This window comes from Elephas maximus, chromosome 3 (assembly GCF_024166365.1).
Source record: "Elephas maximus indicus isolate mEleMax1 chromosome 3, mEleMax1 primary haplotype, whole genome shotgun sequence".
NCBI classification, from domain to species: Eukaryota; Metazoa; Chordata; class Mammalia; order Proboscidea; family Elephantidae; genus Elephas; species Elephas maximus.
Window position 1 is genome coordinate 122,661,266 of NC_064821.1, and position 22,611 is coordinate 122,683,876.

The 22,611-nt window shown below is 36.9% G+C and overlaps 1 protein-coding gene across 4 annotated transcripts in view; it reads right to left on the reverse strand.

The window, feature by feature from the left end:
- SLC44A5 (solute carrier family 44 member 5) overlaps positions 1-22,611 on the reverse strand; it is a 521,479-nt gene that overhangs the window by 32,720 nt on the left and 466,148 nt on the right. For all 4 annotated transcript variants that reach the window (XM_049875594.1, XM_049875596.1, XM_049875592.1 and 1 more), the window contains 4 exons: positions 22,092-22,175; positions 18,564-18,676; positions 4,770-4,901; positions 333-432 (listed from right to left, as the gene is read on the reverse strand). In XM_049875594.1, coding sequence (XP_049731551.1) covers positions 333-432; positions 4,770-4,901; positions 18,564-18,676; positions 22,092-22,175 — 429 coding nt within the window. The remainder of the gene's footprint in view (positions 1-332; positions 433-4,769; positions 4,902-18,563; positions 18,677-22,091; positions 22,176-22,611) is intronic.

Consider the following 22,611-nt stretch of genomic DNA (forward strand, 5'->3'; position numbering starts at 1 on the left):
CTAACTTTTATACAGTACTTTAGCACTTGCTTACATGTATACTATTCTGCTAACATACATTTTGTGTTCACACACACACACACAAAAGTAAGTAGACTAGGCAGGTTTTGTCATTATTTTATACTATGATACTTGAGGTTTGGGGAGATTAAAGGACTTCTCTGTGTGACCTTTTAGTAAGTGGTAGAATCCAAACTTGAAAAGCCTTTTTGAATGGAAAGCAGTATCTTTAACAATTCTTCTTAAAGGGAAAGTAGTCTGGGGCATCTATGCAATGGACAGTGAATGATTTGATTGATACACTTGATTTGAATTTCTACCCAGGGCCTTACTTGCTCCCTTCCTTCAGCAGGGCAATTGCGAGACGGATTCGGTTCCTGAGGAAGATCAGCATGATGGTGATAATTGCTTCAACGATGCAGAGGATTATCACTTAAAAAAAAAAAAAAATCAGGTCTATGACACAAATCAGCCCAAAAAGTAAATTCAGCAAAAGTTAGGGTTGACCTTTTTAATCATTTCTGTCAATTCTGACGCTTCAAATTTAAACAGTGCTACCTTTCTGAAAATGCCAGTCTTAGAAATTTACATTCAAAACCTCCAAGAAATGCTAAGAAATCTAAATTAAAACCTTGAATTGAGCAAATTAATGGGACAGATTTCATTTCATCCATGGAAAAAGAGAGATAGAGATTTCTTTTAAGGAATTTGCTCACATTAGCTAATGATTTACATTCATAAAAATGTAGAAGGGTGTGCAAGCTGGAAACCCTGGTAAGATATTCATTTTAAAGTCTGGAGGCAGAATTCCTTCTGCCCAGGAACCCTCAGGTTTTGCTCTTAAGGTCTTCAACTGTTTGGATGAGACCGCTCATCCGATTTTATTATTTTTAAATAATATTTTATTAAGTTTTTGGTGAAAGTTTACACAAGTTAGGTTTCCATTTGACAATTTCTGCACAAATAGTTCAGTGACATTAGTTACATTTATCACAATGTGCCAACATTCTCTTTAACTTTGTTCTATTCGTTCCACTTCCAGTGCTCTAATTTCCCTGCCCCCTTATCTTCTTGCCTTTGCTTCTGAGTAATTGTTGATTTTTTTGTCTCATTTTGATGGTTTTTAAGTACAGCACCAATCGTACAGGTAATATCCTTTATTTTGTGTGCTACTCTGCTGTTTCTATAAAAGGTGATCTCAGGGGATAGACTCCGTTCTAGGTTTAAAAATGTCTCAGGGTGATAGTCTCAGGGAGTCCTCTGTTCTCTACCGTTCCAGTTTGTCCAGCTTTTTTTTTTTTTAATAAGAATTTGAGCCGTGCTCCACATTTTTATCCCATCCTAGCTGGAACCATCCATTGTGACACCAGTCAGAATGGTCAGTGGTTGTAGCTGGGCACCACCTAGTTCTGTTCTTAGGGTAGATGAGATTGTGGCTCATGTAGACTTGTTTCTTCTCTGAGCTTTTGGTTACCTTCTTACTGTCTTGCTCCTGGTGAGTAGAGACCCATAGTTGTGTCTTAGAAGGCTGATCACAAGTTTTTAAGACTCCGTACATTACTTACTTTACTAGGATGCAGATCATTATTTTTGTGAACTATTTTATGCCAGTTGACTGAGTTGTCCCATGAGGCTATGGAGCTCACTCATATTGTTGAGGGTAACCCCCTTTACATAGAGTCAACTCGTTGTAAATGTTAACCGCATCTACAAAATACCTTTACAGAAACATCTAGAGTAGTGCTTGATCCAACAACTGGCCAGCATAGCTTAGCCAAGTTGACACATAAAATTAATCATTACAGTGTGGGTCTTAAAATTGAGGAAGTGTAGCATTGCTATAACAGAATCTGGAAGAATAAATGAAACTTAATGGAAACCTAAATTAAATTCCACTTATGAAGAAATCTCTTCTGCAACATCCTTGACAGTTTCCTGCTTATGGCTGAACACTTCCAGTGATGGGGAGATCCTTATTTAATTCTATTATTATGCCACTAAGATTTGATATTACATTACACATCAGTTAATACCACCATATTAACAGAAATCAGTTAACCCAGGGGTGTGGGAGAATCTTAGTAATGTGTCATCTTGCTTCTGTGTCTTATTTTTATTAACTATGTGTTTGTGTTTTCATGCACATTCTATTCTCTTAAAACACTAACTTGAGTCCAAAATTGTGGAGTATAACCATATTAAGCTAAAATAATTATCTTCTTTGGATGAAACCAAGTAAATGTGATATATCAGAATACTTTATACCCTGAGATTGTATATCAAACTTAGATGTTTCCAAAAGTATATTTGAAACAGTTATATTAGAGAAATTTAACTAAATATCGTTTGGACATATATATCTATATGCCCATCTCATGTTTGAATGAGAGCCCTGGTTCTGGAGTGGTTAAGAGCTTGTCTGCTAACCAAAAGGTCAGCAGTTTGAATAAGAGCAAATAATAGAAACTTTTTTTCAACCCTGACAGGGCAGCTGATGTAACTCTCTAACTTTACAGAGGAGAAGACTGGGGCCTGCGATTAAGAGATGGACCCAAGGTCATGAAGTTAGTTAATGGCTGAGAGGGGAATAGAACCATTTTCTAAAATAATCCAGAACTCATCAAAATTACATATATTTTTATTTATAACTCTGCTTATTCTCAATGTTTCTGTCAGTGAGTATAATTTCACATATTGCCCTTGTCTCAGGTGCCTTGAATTTTTTCAAATACAGACATGTAACTAATTAATCTCTGATAAATGGATTATAAAAGCTAAGGCTCATTTGAGGAAAGATTAATATTGCTAGATTTGAAAAGAAAAGAAAGTTCTTTATTTCCCTGAAAGTATTCTCTTAATTTTTCCAATGGCAGATTCTGGTGATCTTAATGATTTTTGTGTGAAAGGCCCTTAAGAGACAACAGTGGGGTGACCACAATATCTGTAACTAAAAATCCACCTGAGAGTAAAACCAGAGGTTTCAATACATAATGGGTGAGATAAGATATCTTTAGAAATAACAGATAACAGTAAGTAGATGGTTGATGAGATATGGAATCACTCAAATTCAGGAATGTAATTCCCAGGATGCCTGAATTATGTAACTAAAAGGAAAAAGCCATTAATGAAACAATTCTGCAACGTATTTGAAGAAATAGTATGTTAAGTGAAGGGAACCAGTCTGCATGAGAGCTAGAGATGGGGAAGACAAAGAGCAAGAATTTACCGTTTTGATCTAGTACTATCCAAAAAAAAAAAAAAAAAGAGAAAAACTGAATCTGGCTGGTATAGGTAATCTAGCAGGGGCTTCTGTGCAGCAGAGCTAAGTCATCAAGGTTGGCATCAGCTATCCAAGCCCTTTTGCTAAAAAAGCTTTTCATTGGTAATCGTGCTTTGCATATACTTTGATTCCTCAAAAGGCTTCTAGCTGGGATATATCTTCATTTTGGTCACAAAGAGTATCCTCATGGTGTAAACAAATGAAATGGCACTGTAGTGAAATAATGTAAATGTTTGTTTATGGCAAGCCTGACCTTGAAAGCCTAATGTCTTTTGGATGGAATGGTAAAATCAAGTTTTTTAATTTGTTTGAACAGCCGCCCTCTTGGCTGGTAGTCAAATGCTTAACTGTTTGTACTACCCAGGGTTTTAAATTTATGAAGGTGGAAACCATACTTGGAATCATGATGTTCCGTGAAGTTATTGCTGCCTTTGAGGCTCTTTCTGGGATCCTGACTAGAATGTCTCGCCTGGCTCTCTAACTGCAACAATATTAGGATGATTTTTTTTTTAAAGCAACATGTAATTAAAGATTATTTTTAAAGTCTTGTTTAAAGAATATGAATCCTGTGAATGCAAGGAATATTATGACAAAACGATTTTTGTTGTTAGGTGCTTTCAAGTTGGTTCCAACTCATAATGACCCTATAGGACAGAGTAGAACTGCCCCATACAGTTTCCAAGGAGTGCCTGGTGAATTCAAACCTTTTGGTTAGCCACCATAGCTGTTAACAACTATGCCTCCAGGGCTGTATTCTAGAAAACCATTCTAGAAATATAGAATTAAAGCCATCTCTGAAATCATCTTGCTTTTAAAAATTTGTTGATATGAACCTAAACCAATTCAATAGTTTGAATAAACACTTTAAAAATGTAAATTTGAGTTATTTATTAATTCCAATTCCTATAACAAAGAGTTTAAAAGTCTTTATTATGAAACAAATTGTTTTGATTTTTTTTTCCTATTTAAAAACAAGTTTGAAAAATCAAGTGTTTATTTCTTTTTAAAAATCTTCCTTGGATATCAGGTTAATGATTATAAATATTCACACCCAAACCATTTTAAATTGAAGGCAAATAGTTCAAGATTATTGCAAAATAATATTTTTTTAGATTATGTAATAAATTCCCCTCAGTGACTTTTCCATTTATGGTATCTAGTAGGAATATGGAAACCCTGGTGGCATAGTGGTTAAGGGCTACAGCTGCTAACCAAAAGGTCAGAAGTTTGAATCCACTAGGTGCTCCTTGGAAACTGTGTGGGGCAATTCTACTCTGTCCTATAGGGTCACTATGAGTTGGAATCGACTCGCTGGCAAGTTTGGTTTGGGTGAGTAGTAGGAATATAGGCACATTTAGCTTTAATGACAGTAATGGTAAATGCATTTAACAGATTTCACCAACTCAAGCTTTCCTTTAGACACACACACACACACAAATACTTTCTCATTTCTACAATTTTAACAAAATTAGTTTTAAAACCCACTCACTAAATGTGAACCATGTTTGTTTCAGTTCAAAGTAGATGCTGAGATCAGTCTGAATCCCGATGTCATATATAGTTAATTCAGAAGTTGAGCTTGCCTGAAGTTTTTGGTACTCTCGGTAACAGTGCCATATTCCTTAAAAAGAAAACAAAAATGGGCTCATACAAAATGTTATTTTCTGAATTAGAAGCTATACATTTATCACACGTATCTTCATGAAAGTGATTACCACGGTAATTTCTACAAGGGCAGGATTCATATTCACATAATAAATATTTTATTTGGACCTAGTAGTCTAAGTGTGCTACTGCATTTAATGTAAATGTGTTTAGCATTTATCTGGATAACTGGAGGAACATCTAGCTTTACAAGTCCTTTTGACTAGAAACAACCTTAATGTCCATCAATAGGGACTGGTTAAATAAATCATGGTTTGTAAATTATTTGTAAAGTAGAATACTATATTACCATAAAAAGAGAAGAAAGCTTAGTGATAGTGAGTGATCGGTATTTGTTAACTGAAGAAAGCAAGGTATAAAATGGCATGAAAGTATGCTACAGTTTGTATAATAGGAAGTAAAAAGAATGTTTATATATGTTTGCTTGTATACACATACAGTATTTCTGGAAAAATATTTAAGAAACTTTTTTTTTTTTTTTTTTAAATCTCCAGGGAAGGAAATTTGGTGGCCAGGGAATTAGGGATGAGAGGTCATTTTTCACTGTATAAAATTTATACCTTTTGATATTTGAATTACAGGAATATATGTAACTTATTTAAAAAAATTAAAAATACCTATTAAATTGGAGAAAAAAGTCCTTTTGAAAAATTTTCAATGGTAAAATCAAGTCTTGTTAGAATTACCTAAAAGCATGTTCTTATTAAAGATTGTGCTCAGGCATGGCAAACATGGACTTGCTATATTTTCCACAAGACTCTGTATTTCAGACTTTATAATGAGTTTTTACATGCGCTAGATGGAGTGAGAGTAAACATAAAGTTAACAGGTCTATTTATCTTCATGACCAATGAGTTTGGTTTAGGTATTAGAAATGTCCCAGCAATAATGAAGACACCTGCTTTTAAAAGCCCTAACTGCAAAATAACGGGTGTTTCGTAGATATGAGGTGAGAGGGTGAGGCCCACGGAGAGAGATACAAGAGTAGAATAGAAAGGACATTTGTTTCTCTTAAAGGATGTAAGAGAAATCTCTTTCAGATGCTGCTTTCCGAATGTATTTTTAAAAAATTATTTAAAATATGTTCTACAGAATATTTGATGCCTACAAAATATATGTATTGCAGATGTAGGTTATGAAGCATATAGTGAAATAAAGTCATGTGAATACAACACTCAGCATAAGATCCTATGATTTTGCCTCTGAGATCTTCTTCCCTATCACATACTCCCCTGCCTCCCTCTGCCAATGAACAGCTATTCTGAATTTTGCGTATATCATTTCCTTATTTTAATTGTTTTATAATACTTGAATGTCACAATAAAATACATTATTTAATTTTGCTTGTTTTTGAGCTTTATAAAAATGTAAGACTACTACTGTATGTAGCTTTAAGTAGTTTATAGAAGACTCCTGCTGTAGGTAGTTTTCTGCAACTTAATTTTTCACTCAATATTTTGTTTCTGAGGTTCTTGCACATATTGGCACATAACCATAATTAAAAAAAAATTCACTGTTTATGATATTTCATTGGTGTGAACATTCCACAATTTCTTGTCCTCTCTATTGTTATAGCTTCTTAACAAGTCTTCCTGCTTCTGCCCTTCCCTGAGTACGGTTGATTCTCAGATTTATCTGGTTAATTATATAAGCACACCATTTCACCCCTCTGGGCAAAACCCTTCCATAGCTTCTCATCTCAAGTCAAAGTCTTTGTAAAGGCCTATAAAACCCAATACCATCTCACCTCCTCCTCACCTCTACTACTTTTTGACCTTGCCTCTCTATGCTCTCTGCTCCAGGCACACTGGCCTCCTTGCTGTTTTTTGTACATTGAAGACATGCCCTTACCTCAGGGTCTTTGCAGCTGCTGTCCCTCTATCTGGAATTCTGTTCCCCTAGAAAGCCATAGAAAGCCATATAGCTTACTTTCTTACCTTTGCTTAAATGTTAACTTCTCAGTGAGGCTTCCTTAATCATCTACTTAAACTTGCAACTCCCTTGCTGTCAACACTCCTTGTCCCTCTTCCTTCCCTTATTTTTTTCTTTTTGGTGGTTATCATCAATTGACATGCTATATATTTTACTTATTTATTTTGTTTATGGTCTGTCTTCCCTTTCTCCCATGAAATATAAGCTCCATGAGAGCAGGGATTTTTGTCTGTTCTATTTTTTTGCTATATGGATTAAATGCTCAGTGTGTACACAGGCATACCTCAGAGATATTGCAGGTTCCATTCCAGACCACAGAAATAAAGCGAGTGCCGCAATAAAGGGAGTGACACAAATTTTTTGGCTTCCTAGTATACATAAATGTTGTTTACACTATTCTGTAGTCTATCAAGTGTGCCAAACCAAAAACCAAACCTGTTGCTGTTGAGTCGATATTGACTCATAGCAACCCTATAGGACAGAGTAGAACTGCCCCATAGAGTTTCTAAGGAGTGCCTGGTAGATTAAAACTGCCGACCTTTCGGTTAGCAGCCATAGGTCTTAAACACTATGCGACCACAGTTTCCATTAAGTGTCCATTATGTCTAAAACACAATGTACATACCTTAATTAAAAAATACTTTATTGCTGCCTTTAGCGTCACGGTTTCATTGTTTATTTTAGACAATTGGTCTAATATTATTGTTTGCACTTCTATTCTACCTCCTAGTTTGCTGTACGGTACCTGAGATCTTAAAAACCACACGATGCTCAGCTACCATTATTGCACATTTTTCATCAAAGATTCTATAGTAAGATCATGATCCAAAGGAGGGAACCATGAAAAAGTTGTAATTCTCCTGAAATTCAGATTTCTGGCTTTCATGGAGGTTAGGGTAACCCATATAGGCCATCACCTTTGGGTGTCCTTTGAACCTCAAGTTTTGAGGAAAAAACTGGTTCCTGCCACTTTTAAGTCAAACAGTGGTCCAGATAAACTATAAGACCGTTTTGCTCTGGGCATTGTGATTTTGAAGATTCTGGTCTGTTTTGGGAAATTGACTCCAAAGATCAGACTGAGAGCTATGTTTAGGGTAAATCAGCAATTATTATAACTGGCCTTTAAGACAGTGTCATATGAAATACCTGTCTAATGTTTGTAATCAAACTATTAACCCCTTACTATGCGGAAATTTATGTATCTTAAAGAGACCAGGTTCTCAGAGGAGATTGACCTCATGGCGCAGACTCCATTTTGTCTTGGGTTCCACTTCTGCTTCTGAGAAAGTGACCCATGACTGTTAATAGGTAAACCAAAGAGGGCAGCTTGCCCTTAGGAAGAACACTTAGAATGTTCTAAAGAGATTAAGTGGTGACCTCCAACAGGAGGTCAATCCTGTATTATCTTGCTAATCATGTATTCAATAATGAACATTTGGTTGGTCACCATCAGGAATAAATACATGGACTAGATCACTATTGCAAAAAAAAATATTTTTTTTCGAGGAGTATTAATATTCTTAGTCTGTATCTTGATAGTATTAAGCATAATAAAACTTATCTTCTATTGTCTTACACACTTAAAAGGCAAAAGAAGGTCTCAGGCTAAAATGTTGGTGTACACTGAGCCTGCTCACTTTGGCAATGAAATTGATGAGAACATCACTCGTAGTTAAGATCCTGGTGAAGAACCAGATGGTATCTGGTGAAAAACCAGCACCATGAGTATAAAGAGCCTGCCATGGCTACCATCTAGGAGCTCAAGCAAGTCTGGGTATTGTTCATCGATGTGTTATCTCCAATCTCCAATCAAAAGGAGGGAATGATTTAAGGGATAATATTGTAGCCATTATTCCCTACCCTTAAGCATAGAGAATGTGACCCAGCTGCAGCTGTACTCACAAGGATTCACAAGAACACATCAACCGGGCCCTGAGATAAAAAGACAATAGCTAGGACAGTCTTGGAATACATCTTTTAGGGAAGCCTTCACATAAACTAATAAAAACAGGTCACAAAAGACCCACATACTTTCCACTCTTATCTTTTTCTTTTAGCATTTAGCAAATAGTAAGATTTGTTGGACCGATGAAGACCCTCGTGACTGTCATTACTGAAACCTGTACCAGTGAGAGTTAGAATCAACTTCTTCCAAACTCCTGTTAATGTTGATATTTTGAACTCCTCCCATGAGTTATGAATGTTCTTAATAGTATCTGGAATGGTGACTCCTTTCCAAAAGGTTTTCAATTTACTTTGCCCAGATCCATCAGTGGAACCATTATCTTTGGCAGCTATACCTGTTGCCGTACAGACTTATGAAATGCATTTCTTAAATAATAAGACTTGGAAGTTGAAATTACTCCTAGATCCATAGGCTGCAGAATGGATGTTGTGTTAGCAGGCATGAAAACAGCACTAATCTCCTTGTGTATCTCCAACAGAGCTCTTGGGTGACCATGTGCATTGTCTATGAGCAGTAATATTTTGAAAGGAATCATTTTTTTGAGCAGCAGTTCTCAACACTGGGCTTAAAATATTCAGTAAACCATGTTGTAAACAGATGTGCTGTCATCCAGGCTTTGTTGTTCCATTTATAGAGCACAGGCAGAGTAGTTTTAGTATAATTCTTAAGGGCCCTAGAATTTTAGGAATGGTAAACAAGCATTAGCTTCAGCTTAAAGTCACAAGCTGCATTAGCCCCTAACGAGAGAATCAGTCTGTCCTTTGAAGCTTTGAAGCCAGGCATTGCCTTCTCTTCTCTAGCTATGAAAGTCTTAGATGGCACCTTCTCCCAATATAAGGCTGTTTTGTCTACATTGAAACACCTGTTGTTCAGTGTAGATATCTTTGCTAGATCTTCTGGATAATGTGCTGCAGTTTCTTCTGCAGCTTCCTCACCTCTCTTAGCCTTCATAGAATTGAAGAGAGTTAGGGCCTTGCTCTGGATTAGGCTTCGGCTTAAGGGAATATTGTGGCTGGTTTGATCTTCTATCCAGACCACTAAAACTTTCTCCATATCAGGAGTAATGCTGTTTTGCTTTCTTATCATTCGTGTGTTCTTTTCAAGAACTTTTCCTCTGCATTTACAGCTCGGTTAAGTGGTGCAAGAGGCCTAGCTTTCACCGTATATCGGCCTTCCTCACTAAACTTTCTCACAAGATTTTGATTTAAAGTAAGAGATGTGTGACTTTTCTTTCACTTGAGTACTTAGAGGTCATTGTAGGATTATTAATTGGCCTAATTTCAGTATTGCTGTGCATCAGGGAATAGGGAGGCCTGAGGAGAGGCAGAGAGATGAGGGAATGGTTGATAGAGCAGTCACGACACACACAACATTCATTGATTAAGTTTGCCATTTTATATAGGCAGAGTTCATAGCGCCCCAAAACAATTACAACAGTAACATCAAACATCACTGATAACACATTGCCATAACAGATATAGTAATAATGGAAAATTTGAAATATCATGAGAATCATCAAAATGTGATGCAGAGACACGAAGTGAACACGAGCTGTTGGAAAAATGGTGCCAATAGAATTGCTTGATGCAGGGTTGCCACAAACCTTCAGTTTCTAAAAAACATAGAATCTTTGAAGCACGATAAAATGAGGCACAATAAAGCAAGGTAAGTCTGTAAAATGAATGGGTGGGCATATAAATTGTTTCCAGTATTTTTCTATTACAAATAGTGTTGCCATGAATATTCTTGTATATGGTCTGGGGTACATACATGCAAAAGTTTCTTTTCTTACTTTATTATGTGAAAGTTTACATCGTGAATTAGTTTTTCCTTCAAAAATTTATACAGAAATTGCTTTGTGACATTGGTTACAATTCCCACAATGTGTTAGCACTCTTCCCCTTTTCCTTTTCACCCTGGATTCTCCTTGTCCATTTGTCCAGTTTTCCTGTTCCTTCCTGCCTTCTTGTCTTTGCCTTTGGGCAGGTGCTGTCCATTTGGTCTGGTATACTTGATTGAATTAGGAAGCACGCTCCTCATGTGTGTTATTGTTTGTATTATAGGCCCGTCTAATCTTTGGCTGAAAGATGGACTTCAGGAGTGACTTCAGTTCTGAGTTTCCAGGGTGCTGGGGTTCATAGTCTCAAAGGTTCCTCCAGGCTCTGTCAGACCAGTAGGTCTGGCCTTTTTTTTGTGAATTTGAATTTTGTTCTACATTTTTCTCCCTGTCTGTCTAGGACCCTGTATTGTGATCCCTGTCAGAGCGGTCATTGGTGGTAGCTAGGAAACATCTAGTTCTCCTGGGATTAGGCTGGTAGAGGCTGTGGTTCATGTGGCCCATTAGTCCTTTGGACTAATATTTTCCTTGTGTCTTTTTCTTCATTCTCCTTTGTCCCGAATATGATGGAACTACTAGGTGCATCTTACATGTCCACTTGCAAGCTTTGAAGACCCCAGACACTACTCACCAAAGTAGGATGTAGAACATTTTCTTTCTGAACTACGTTATGCCAATTGACTAACATGTCTCCTGATAGCATGATCTTCAGCCCTCAGCTCCAGTAACTGGGTCCCTCAAGGTGTTTGAATGTGCCTAGATAGCTTCTATGACTTTGCCTTGATCAAGTTGTGCTGCCTTCCCCTATATAGTGTGTTGTCTTTCCCTTCACTTAAGTTAACTTGTCTACTATCTAATGATTTTCCCTCTCCACCCTCCCTTCCATCATAACAAAGATTGTTTTTTTCTGTGTGTAATCCTTTTCTTGTTTTTTATAATAGTGCTCTCATACAATATTAGTCCTTTTGTGATTGACTTATTTCACTCAGCATAATATCCTCTACATTCATCCATGTTGTGAGATGTTTCTCGGATTTATCATTGTTCTTTATCGTTGCATAATATCCCACTGTATGTATCATAATTTGTTTATCCATTCATCTGTTGATGGACACCCAGGTTGTTTCCATCATTTTGCTATTGTGAATAGTGCTGCTATGAAAATGGATGTGCATACATCTATTCATGTGACTGCACTTATTTCTATAGGATATAGTCCTAGGAGTGAGATTGCTGGATTGTATGGTATTTCTATCTCTAGCTTGTTAAGGAGGCACCATAGCAATTTCCATAGTGATTGTACCATTTTACATTCCCACTAGCACTGCATAAGAGTTCCAATCTCCCTGCAACCTCTCCAACATTTGATATTTTCTATTTTTTTTCTGATTAGTGCCAGTAATGTCAGGGCAAGACCATATCTCATTGTAGTTTTGATTTGCATTTCTCTAATGGCTTATGATCAATTTCTTCATGGTCTATTAGCTGCCTGAATGTCTTCTTTGGTGAAGTGTCTGTTCCTATCCTTTGCCTGTTTTTTAATTGGGTTATTTGTCTTTTTGTTGCTGAGGTGTTGAAGTATTCTATAGATTTTAGAGATTAGACCTTGTTGAATATGTCATAGCCATAGTTCTTTCCTAGTCTGTAGGTTCTCCTTTTACTCTTTGGTGATCTCTTGTGATGAGCATAAGTATTTAATTTTTAGGAGCTCCCAGTTATCTAGTTTATCTTCTGGTGTATGCACATCATTAGTTATGGTTTGTCTTCTCCTTATGCCATGTATTAGTGCCCCTTGTTCCTATTTTTTTCTTCCATGATCTTTATTGTTTTAGGTTTTATATTAGGTTTTTGGTCCATTTTGAGTTAGTTTTTATATATGGTGTGAAGTATGGGTCCTGTTTAATTTTTTTTTTTTACAGATGTACATCCAGTTTTGCCAGCACCATTTGTTAAAAAGACTGTCTTTTCCCCATTTAATGGACTTTGGTCCTTTGTAAAAGATCAGCTGACCATAGATGGATGGATTTATATTTGGGTTCTCTATTCTGTTCTATTGGCCTATGTGTCTGTCGTTGTATAAATACCAGGCTGTTTTGACTGTTTTTGGCTGTATAGTAGGTTTGAAGATCAGGTAGTGTGAGGCCTCCTACTTTGTCCTTTTTCTTCAAAAATGCTTTGCTTTTCTGGGGCCTCTATGCAAAAGTTTGAGGGTGTACGCCTAGGAGTGGAATTATTAGATTGTATGGTAATTGTTCAACTTTTGAGATAATGCTGTATTTTTCAAGGAGGTGTCCCAGGGTACTCACTCAAAAGCATGTATAAAAATTCTTATAGATCCACATCCTTGCCAATGTTTGGTATTAGCAAGACTTGTTAATTTCTGCCCATATGGCAGGCATGAAATGGTATTACATTGTGGTTCTAATTTTCATTTCTCAGCTAAGTGATGAAATTGAGCTCTTTTCCTGTGCTTATTTACCATTCTTATTTACTTTTCTGTGAAATAGCTGTTCATGCCATTTAGACATTCTTCTTGTTATTGTTTGTTGCCATCGAGTTGATTCCAACTCAATGGCAACCACATGTGTGCGGAGTAAACTGCTCCATAAGGTTTTCAAGGCTGTGATTTTTTGGAAGAGCCTCTGCATGGGTTCAAACAGCCAGCCTTTCGGCTAGCAGTCTAGCACTTAACCATTTGTACCACCCAGGGAGTCCTATTCTCAAATTACTCGCAGTATAATATAGAACAGGAGCTTTGAATCAAGGCTGACAGGGTAAGACTCATAGCTTTTTACTTACTAGCTATATATCGTTGAAAGTTATTTAACCACTCTGTTCCTCAGCTTTTTCCCCCTCATTTCCACTAGCTAACTCCATTGCTTCCTTCAAGTATTTTCTTAGATCTCTTCTCCAAAAGGCTTACCTGATTAATACTACGATTTTCACCCTTCTGCTTACCATGGCACTCTCAGTCCTCCCTTATCTGCTGTACTTTTTCTTTTTCCATAGAAACTGTCACCTTCTAATATATCATTTACTTAGATACAAGCATCAAGAGAGCAGGGACCTTTAATTGCGTGTTTACTGTTGTATCTCAAAAGATTATGTAAGATAGTGCTGACACAGTAGCTGCTCAATAGACATTTGTTGAATAAATCAATGTACGAATAGATAAGAATTTCTATTCTTTTACTCTCCTTGGCATAATTAGAGCTTCCTGTATCTGTGGATTCATTTTTTCTCAGCCAAAAACTATCAAATATGGCTGACATAGGTTAGAAGGTTCTAAACTAGCCTCTATCTCTCTTAACTACATGATCATATTTCTGTCTCCTTGTCACGTTCTACTGTATTTTGGATATTACTTCAGGTTCATTTTTCAGTTCATTAAATCTATTTTTCTGTTTAAGTTTATTTTATTTTTTATCTCAACAATCATATCTTTTACTTTTAAGCATTCTGTTTGGTTCATCTTCATATTTTTGTGACTATTTTTAATTCTTTAAATATTTTATACATGGCATTTCATCTTATATATCTGTTATTTCCAACATCTGAATTTTTTTGAGACCTCAATCTGTTGTTTATAGTTTCTGTTGATTCTCATGTTTGACTATTGCTTTGCATCTTTAATTGTGACTCATACTTTGTTGAGTTTTAATCTGTAGAGACCGAAAAAAAAAAAAAGCACCCTTAATTTAGATTACTAAGTAGAGACCTAGTAGTCTAAATTAAGGGTGTTTTGATTCAGAGGGGATTTACATTTGTTTTGCTGGGAGCCAAACTACTACCAAACTGGGGCCACCTTAGGCATTTTCCAGGATCCTAGGCTTTCTCCAAGAGTTACAGATCTGATCCCCTACTCAGCTGCTGGCTCAGGTCTTAGACTCCTGATTCCAGTATTAGTATGGGCAACTCAGCATTTCATATGTGCTTCCTGCTCATACCAATTGGATTTAAGCTCATGGCTTTAAAATATTTTTCCTTTTGGAGATATTTCTTGCAAACTCATAAAAACAATACAATACAGTGTGATGCAACATAATACAATATTATTCTTCATGTCATTGTTTTGTAGCAAGAAAGGCCCTTCAGACTATTTAGTTCCCTCATACTGGTGGATGTGGAAGTCTCAGCAGCATTTTTCGATTTATTTTTCTTTTCCTTTCTCTCTTCTGCCCGACAAAAACCAAACCAACCCTAGTGCTGTCGAGTCGATTCTGACTCATAGCGACCCTATAGGACAGAGTAGAACTGCCCCATAGAGTTTCCAAGGAGAGCCTGGCGGGTTCGAACTGCCGACCCTTTGGTTAGCAGCTGTAGCACTTAACCACTGCACCACCGAGGTTTCCTCTTTTGCCCTAGATTATTTTAAAACTATGACCCCTTGGTTTAAAGTCCTCTTTCCTTAATAATAATACTGCAACAACAACAATAGATACTATTTACTGAACATTTACCATGTGCAAGGCAGTTTTCTAAGTACTTTATGTACATTATTTTGTTTAAAACTCACAGATTTCTATTGCATAAATAAGGAAACTGAATTCGAGGGATTTTGTCCTTGTAGAGGATCACATAGTTAATATGTGGTGAACCTGAGACTGCACCTTATACATTCTCCAAATCCATGCTCATAGCCTCAGTGTTATATGGCCTCTCCTGTGTACTTCTTAACTTGTTCTGGTCGGTGAGAATTGTTCCACTGCTGAAATGGGCACTGGACAACATATAGCCTGGCTTTTTCTTTGCTCCACATGACACTTTCACCTTGTTCTTTGCCCTAGTGTTTGGCTGCTGTCATTCGGAAATGGTGGTTTCCCACTGCCCATGATAGCAGAAAGTCAGCTGCCCAAGAAAGTAGCAGAGGTCAGTTATATGTAGTCTTATTTACTTAGACTTCCCAACCTAGTTCCACATTTCTTCACCCAATGAATAGCTTCAAGCTTCCTTGCCACACTATTAATTGCTGAGTCAGCATCACTTAGAGAGTACATAAAGAAAACATAGGGGGCTAAATTTGATAGTTTTATCTGTACTTTTTATATATTGACCATCTTTCTCTCTTTTGCCTTGCCAAGGCTAAAGTATAACCAATCTCAGATTTTTCTTGCTGCATAAGTTGGTGAAGTGAATAACATTTTACTGTTCTTTCTTCTTTTTCTTCAGGTTAAACCCATAAGCTTATTTTATTACCAGCTCCCTCACCCAGAAAGGAGGGAGTTCATGGGAGCAGAGCCCTGATAAATTGCTCCAAAGAAGGGCCTGAAATTTCTTATAATAAATCTCACTGGATATAGCCGTCATTTTTTTTTTAATGGTGTTTTAAGTGAAAGTTTATAATTCAAGTCAGTCTCTCATACAAAAACTTATACACACCTTGCTGTGTAACCCTAGCTGCTCTCTCCCTAATGTAACTGCACACTCTTTCTCTCTACCCTGTATTTCCTGTGTCTATTCAACTAGCTCCTGTCCCCCTCTACCTTCTTATCTCACCTCCAGGCAGGAGCTGCCCACCTAGTCTCATGTGTCTACTTGAGACTAGGTGGGCAGCTAACTCCTGGAGGTGAGATAACTCCTCACCAGTATCAATTTCTGTCTTATAGTTCAGTCCAATACCTGTTTGAAGAGTTAGTTGTCTTCAGGAATAGTTCCAGTCTTGGGCTAATAGCAGGTCTGGGGGCCAGGACCTCTGGGGTCCCTCCAGTCTCAGTCAGACCATTAACTCTGGTCTTTTTATGAGAGTTTGTGGTGTGCATCCCACTGTTCCCTGCTCCATCAGGGGTTCTCTGTTGGGTTCCCTGTCAGGGCAGTCATCAGTGGTAGCTGGGCACCACCTAGTTCTTCCAGTCTCAGGCTGATGGAGCTTCTGGTGTGTGTGGCCATTTCTGTTTCTTGGGCTCATATTTACCTTGTGTCTTTGGTGTTCTTATTCTCCTGTGCTCCAGGAGGGTTGAGACCAATTAATGCATCTTAGATGGCTATTTGCTAGCATTTAAGATCCCAGATGCCACTCATCAAAATGGGATGCAGAATGTTTTCTTAATACATTTTGTTATGCCAATTGACCTAGATGTTCCCTGAAATCATGATTCCCGGACCCCTCTCCCTACTACTCTGTCCTGCCCTTCCTTCTTGATGATGATAAAGGAGTGATTGAATCACATCCCAGACTTTCCAGTGACAAAGGATAGGGGTTACTTTGAGCTCCAAACAGGAACAAAAAACAAGACTTGTAAACAAAAAGCTTTCTTTCGGAGTTTCTGATTAAGGGACTGGACTCTGTGTTTCTCCATCAGATTGACCCACATCTGATGTTACCTGGCTGTGCTCCAAGAGGAAGCCCCGGTGAGATTATGAAGATCTGCGTAGCAGGAGCAGATAAGGAGTGCCTGAGGAGACCTGAACTATTGCTTAGAAACTCATTGACAATGAGGATGAGGACAGTAACAATAACTCAGTACAAATGGATTGAGTGCTTCCTGTGTTCCAGACACTGTTGTAAGAGATTTATATGCACTATTCCATTTGATTGATCTCACAACTTTCTAATATGGAGATACCATTATTGTACTAATGTTATAGATAAGGAAACTTCCAAAGTTACCAGTTTTAAATTGTGCAGCTGGGATTAGAACCCATGCTAAGTACAGAACCTGGGGGTTTCAACAACATTCTTATGCTAATATGTATAAATCTCTTTTCTCTGAGTGACAGAGAAATAGGAGATTGTTACTTTTAGTTTCTGCTACCATAAAACTGGGTTGTCAATCCAAATAGTATTATAGGGGAAGTAATTCTTTTGAATAGAAACATCTCAAAAACTCATATACTGGCCCATACATTTTTTTAGAAGATTGAAATGAAACTGCCATAAGTGATATACTGCTCCATGGGAGGGAGTCCTTGGGTGGTGCAAACAGTTAACATGCCTGGCTGCTAACCCAAAGGTTGAAGGTTTGAGTCCACCCAGAGCCTCAGAAGAAAGGCTTGGTAATCTACTTTCAAAAAATCAGTCATTAAAAACCCTATGGAGCACAGTTCTACTCTGACACACATGGGGTCGTCATGAGTCACAATCAACTCAATTGCAACTGGTTCCATGGAAGGGGCTTTAATTCCTTCTTTTAGCATTTACATGTATTGCTTTTATGGGAATTGAGTTAGTGACCAAATTTCAATCTTGAAATAAAGTAACTCTCCATCCAATAATTGTAATTCAGAATACTTGACTCTAGAGGGTGATGCCTCACTGTGGAGTAACCAAAAATCCAAACTGGTTGCCATCAAGTCAATACTGACTTGTAGCTGCCCTATAGGACAGGGTAGAACTGCACCATCGGGTTTCCAAGAAGTGGCTTGTTGATTCAAACTGCCAACCTTTTGGTTAGTAGCCTAGCTCTTAACCACTTCACCATCAGGGCTCCCATTGTGGAGTACTGACCGATTATTAAAAGGTATAAGAGTACCTAGACTAAAAGTACCATCTGGGATGAAAGAGAAAAATATATTACATTTCTGTAACTATGCAGATGGCCCTTTGATTAGACAGAAAAGTTAAAGGAATTAAAAAAAAAAGCCTGAAATGTTTTTCATTGATCTAAAAGAGATTTTTTTTTTTCTCCTTCTTTATACTCACAAGGCATGAGATCAAAGGCTGGTATGGAAAAGAGTGGAACATTCTTATAGCATTTTTTTTCCCAGAAAAAGAAGAAAAAAGTTATAGAGACAATGTACTAATTATATTTTCTCAATTTAACATTTTTTTTTTTAAAGAAAAATTAAATCAACCACAAGTGAATGTTTTGTGGTAATCACTAATGGCAACTGAAAGGAAAAAGGTTATTCAGACACTTGACTATTTTAAAAGGGTTGATACCTACCATATCCTATAATTCCAAGCACACCCAACATGAAGATCCAGAAGAGGAGTCCAGCTATGTACCTCAGGAGTATCAAAAACATCCAGCTAAGGACCATTGCAATAATCAGGCCCCTAGAGGAAAAAGCCCACAACAAAGACAGCGGTCAGTGTGCTGAAAATATAACAAAAACAAAACATCAGTTTTTTCTATTCAAAATGATTCTCGGATTATTTTAACCTGACTACAGAAACATTTGTAGCTTTAAAAAAAAAATAAAAACAATGATTTCTATGAAGATTGTCATGTTAAAGCATAGGACCATCAGGGACTTTATAATACAGGAGACATTGCTGTGTGTCTAGGTAAAGTGAAGTCTAGTATCAATCACTACTGTTCAAGGAAAAACACAATTCCTGCAACCTACAATTTTGAACTATTTGTCATAGTGCCATTTTCTTTCTGTCTTTCTGTTTTCATACCCATCTAACCAAAAAAAAAAAAAATAATAATAATAAAAAAAAAACAAACCCGCTGCTGTTGAGTTGATTCTGACTCATAGCAACTCCGTAGGACAGAGTAGAACTGCCCCATAGTGTTTCCAAGGTTGTAAATCTTTTTGGAAGCAGATTGCCACATCTTTCTCTTGCAGAGCAGCTGACATTTCCGTTAGCAGCCAAGCTCTTAACCACTGTGCCACCAGGGCTCCTTAACACCTATCTACTAGATGATCAATTATAAAATATATTCATGATGAATTTGTGCTGATCTATCTACCTGGTGACTAATGAAAACCTTCTGCAAGATGACTGTCTAGAAGTAAGCGAAGAATCTTAGGGATAGGAAGACAAGAAAAATAACAGTTCCTAAACCCATGATTTTTTGCTCATTGTCACTACGCTCTAATTAGCTCTAGCAGTTTGTGGTGCCTGACATCCACAGACCTCTATTTCAGGTCCCCAGTGATCTGTGGGTAAGGCTTCTGTGTCTCCTGGGCTGAGTTGCTTTCTCGACCAATCAATAGCATGACTGTTCTACTTGTTTTAGTTTCTTCCTGCGTTTGTCTGGGCTCCTGAGAACATTCTTTTTTCTCCATATTCAGTTAAGGTCATATTGGATTCTTCTGATGTAATTTCCTCAAAGAGAACTCATTAAGATTGGAAACTTGACTGACTCTTCTCCTAAGAACTGACACCTCTGGTGCTATTTCCAAGTTTCTAAGCATAGCAAGACAGAGACTGGTACGTTTATTGAGTTTATTGTCTCAGTGTTATTACTTTTTTTTTTAATCTTAATAATTACTCTGACTGAATAGATGACAGCATGGATTGAAGTACCTGTTCAGATCATAGTCTTGCAGAGCCTATGTTTTAATTTCAGAAGCCATCACCTCTTAAAAATCACAGATACTTTGATGCTTATTCAATATGTTTGAAGGGCTGTTCTATGGCACAGTCCAACGGAAATATCCAAAAACATCAGAGGTGAAAAAAAAAAAAAAAGCCTGTTTATTCTGCTTTTGAAATTCCTGTGTAAAAATTCTAGTCTACCCTGAGACTATTGCCCTGAGATAATCTTTAAACCTTAAACCAAAAATACCCCCTGACGTCTTTTTAAAACCAAACAATAGTTAAGCATAACTAGTAGAGAATGTCTGCCTTGGGCATTATGCTCTTTTAAAATCTATCTTTCTGGGATCAAATTGAAAACAGCAACTCAAAGATTAGATAGGAAACTTAGAGGGCAGTAAGTTTATGTTAAATGGTGGAGGAACTACTTGGAAAAGGAGAGTGAGAATAGTTGCACAGCTTAAGAATGTAATTAATGTCACCGAAGTGTACATGTAGAAATTTTTGAATTGGTGTATGTTCTACTGTGTATATTGTCAACAACAAAAACAAAAATAAAATAAATCACAAAAATAACTAAATAAACTAAGCCCTACTAGAGTGGTACTGTGACTTCATATTTATAAAATAGATAGGAGCAGAACAGTTGAAAATAAAGGGTGATGTTTATGTTCTAGCGGTATGGGTAGTGCCTGGGTGGAGACGGTTTCAGTGTGTGTCATGGGATGGAGGGGCAGGAAAGTCTATCATAATGTACATCTTTTCAGGTAAGGGTGGAAAAGGCAATATAAAAAAGAAACAAGGAAATTATCCAGGGATATTTGGGTTTGAAAATAGTGGAATCAGTTCAACTATTGTCAAATATAGACTACAATCTCCTCTATGGAGATATTTCTTAACCCTTAAAAGTAATTACTGTGATTGTTTAAGGCAAAGCATCAAAAAGAGTAAAATCTTACAAAACTATCTAATTTTATACATCTATAAACTACTCACTAGTATTTTACACACAATATCATTTAGCTTTAATAAACATCCTGTAATTAAACATATCTATCTTGCTGCCTTTTTTTTTTTTTAATAACTGTTTCTTAAAGCCACGTTTTCTGTGTACCTATTACATTGCAGGTGCCATATTAGGTATCAGAAAAATAAAGATGGATTAGACATAGTTACCATGGTCAAGGCTTCATTGTTCATCAGGAAGAAAAAGTCAAGTTGCTATATAGAAGATAGGAATGTGTGTGTATGAATAGGTCTATATACACGCACACGCAATGGATAAGAGGAACATAGAGAGGGAAGTAATTATTTGTATCTGAAGAAGTCAGGAAAGGCTTCATAAGTGACACTAAAGCTGATTTCAAAGGATGACGTAGAGTTGTCTAGAAGGACGAAGAAGAATATGCCAGGATACACAGTATAAGAATGGGTACATTGTCCGATGTGCTTAGAATATAGAGTTAATCATGGAACATAGGTAGAGGTAAGTTGGGCCAGGTTGTAAATGGCCTTGTAAATATTTGAAGAAGCATAACTTTATTCTTTGATCATTAGGAAACAATAGATGCTTTAAGCGCTGGAAGAAGACACAAGAGCCAGATGGTAATGACAGCCTTAGATATGTCTACACATTTACCTGGCCTAGTAGAGTGACTGCATTTTCCCTCATCTTTCTAGTAATGCAAATCTTATGTCTGAAAATTTTTAATCTCCACTTCCCTTCATGTATTTTTTCAGCTTCTCACAACAATGACCTTTGAGGATAATCGTAACAGTCATTATGTAGAAGAGATGTGTTAAAAAATAAGAATGATCCTTGGGATGTCAAGGGAGGGGCAAATGAATAAAAGAGAACCAGAGAAATAACAGCACTACCACCATGTCAATCTGAAGTAAGAAGCACATGTACTACGGATATGGTTGCAAGTGACTTGAAGTATATGTTTCTAAGAGCATTTTCATTAGTAATTTAATGAATAAAATTAAACATTTACATTCTTATAACTTTCTGCTACACTGGACATATTTACAAATATTTTCACACCCATCTTCACCGCGTCTGAAAAGAAAATGGCAGGAACTGCAACCTGAGTCAATCTTTTATTCACAAATAAGAACAAATAACTTGAAGAAAGACGTCCACAGACCGAAAATCAGAATGGGACTGGCGAAGAAATACCTGTACACTTTCACTTACGTGAGAATCCAAAACCAAGATGTTGAATAGTCTTCAAACACCTTCGTTCCAATTGACCTTCCTTTAAGGAGTCTATTGACACCACTAATTCAAAGAAGAAAAATATCAATTAGATTTTTTTTTTATTGTCATTACACAGAAATGTTATTATGATAAAAAGAATTTTGCAAGCTGCTATTCAAAGCAGGTTTGTAGAAACCATCTGCCAGTAGTGACTCCTTTCCTAGCCAGAAAAAAAAAAAAATTTTTTTTTTTTTTATGAAATGCCACTTTGATAACCCTGCATGGGTGGCTACAGACACACACAGAGAGCACGGTTCAAAAATGATAAACAGCTCTTTTTTCAATGTATACAACATGGTCTCAATACTGCAGAAACTTCACTGTAAGAACAGAATTTAATGATCAGCTTTTAACTTTCAAAATCCATAGCATCAGAAATGAACATCACCCTTAATTCCTCTAATGCAGCACTTTTTAAAAAGTCCTTCCCTAATCCTCTGACAGCTCTGTAGCAGAA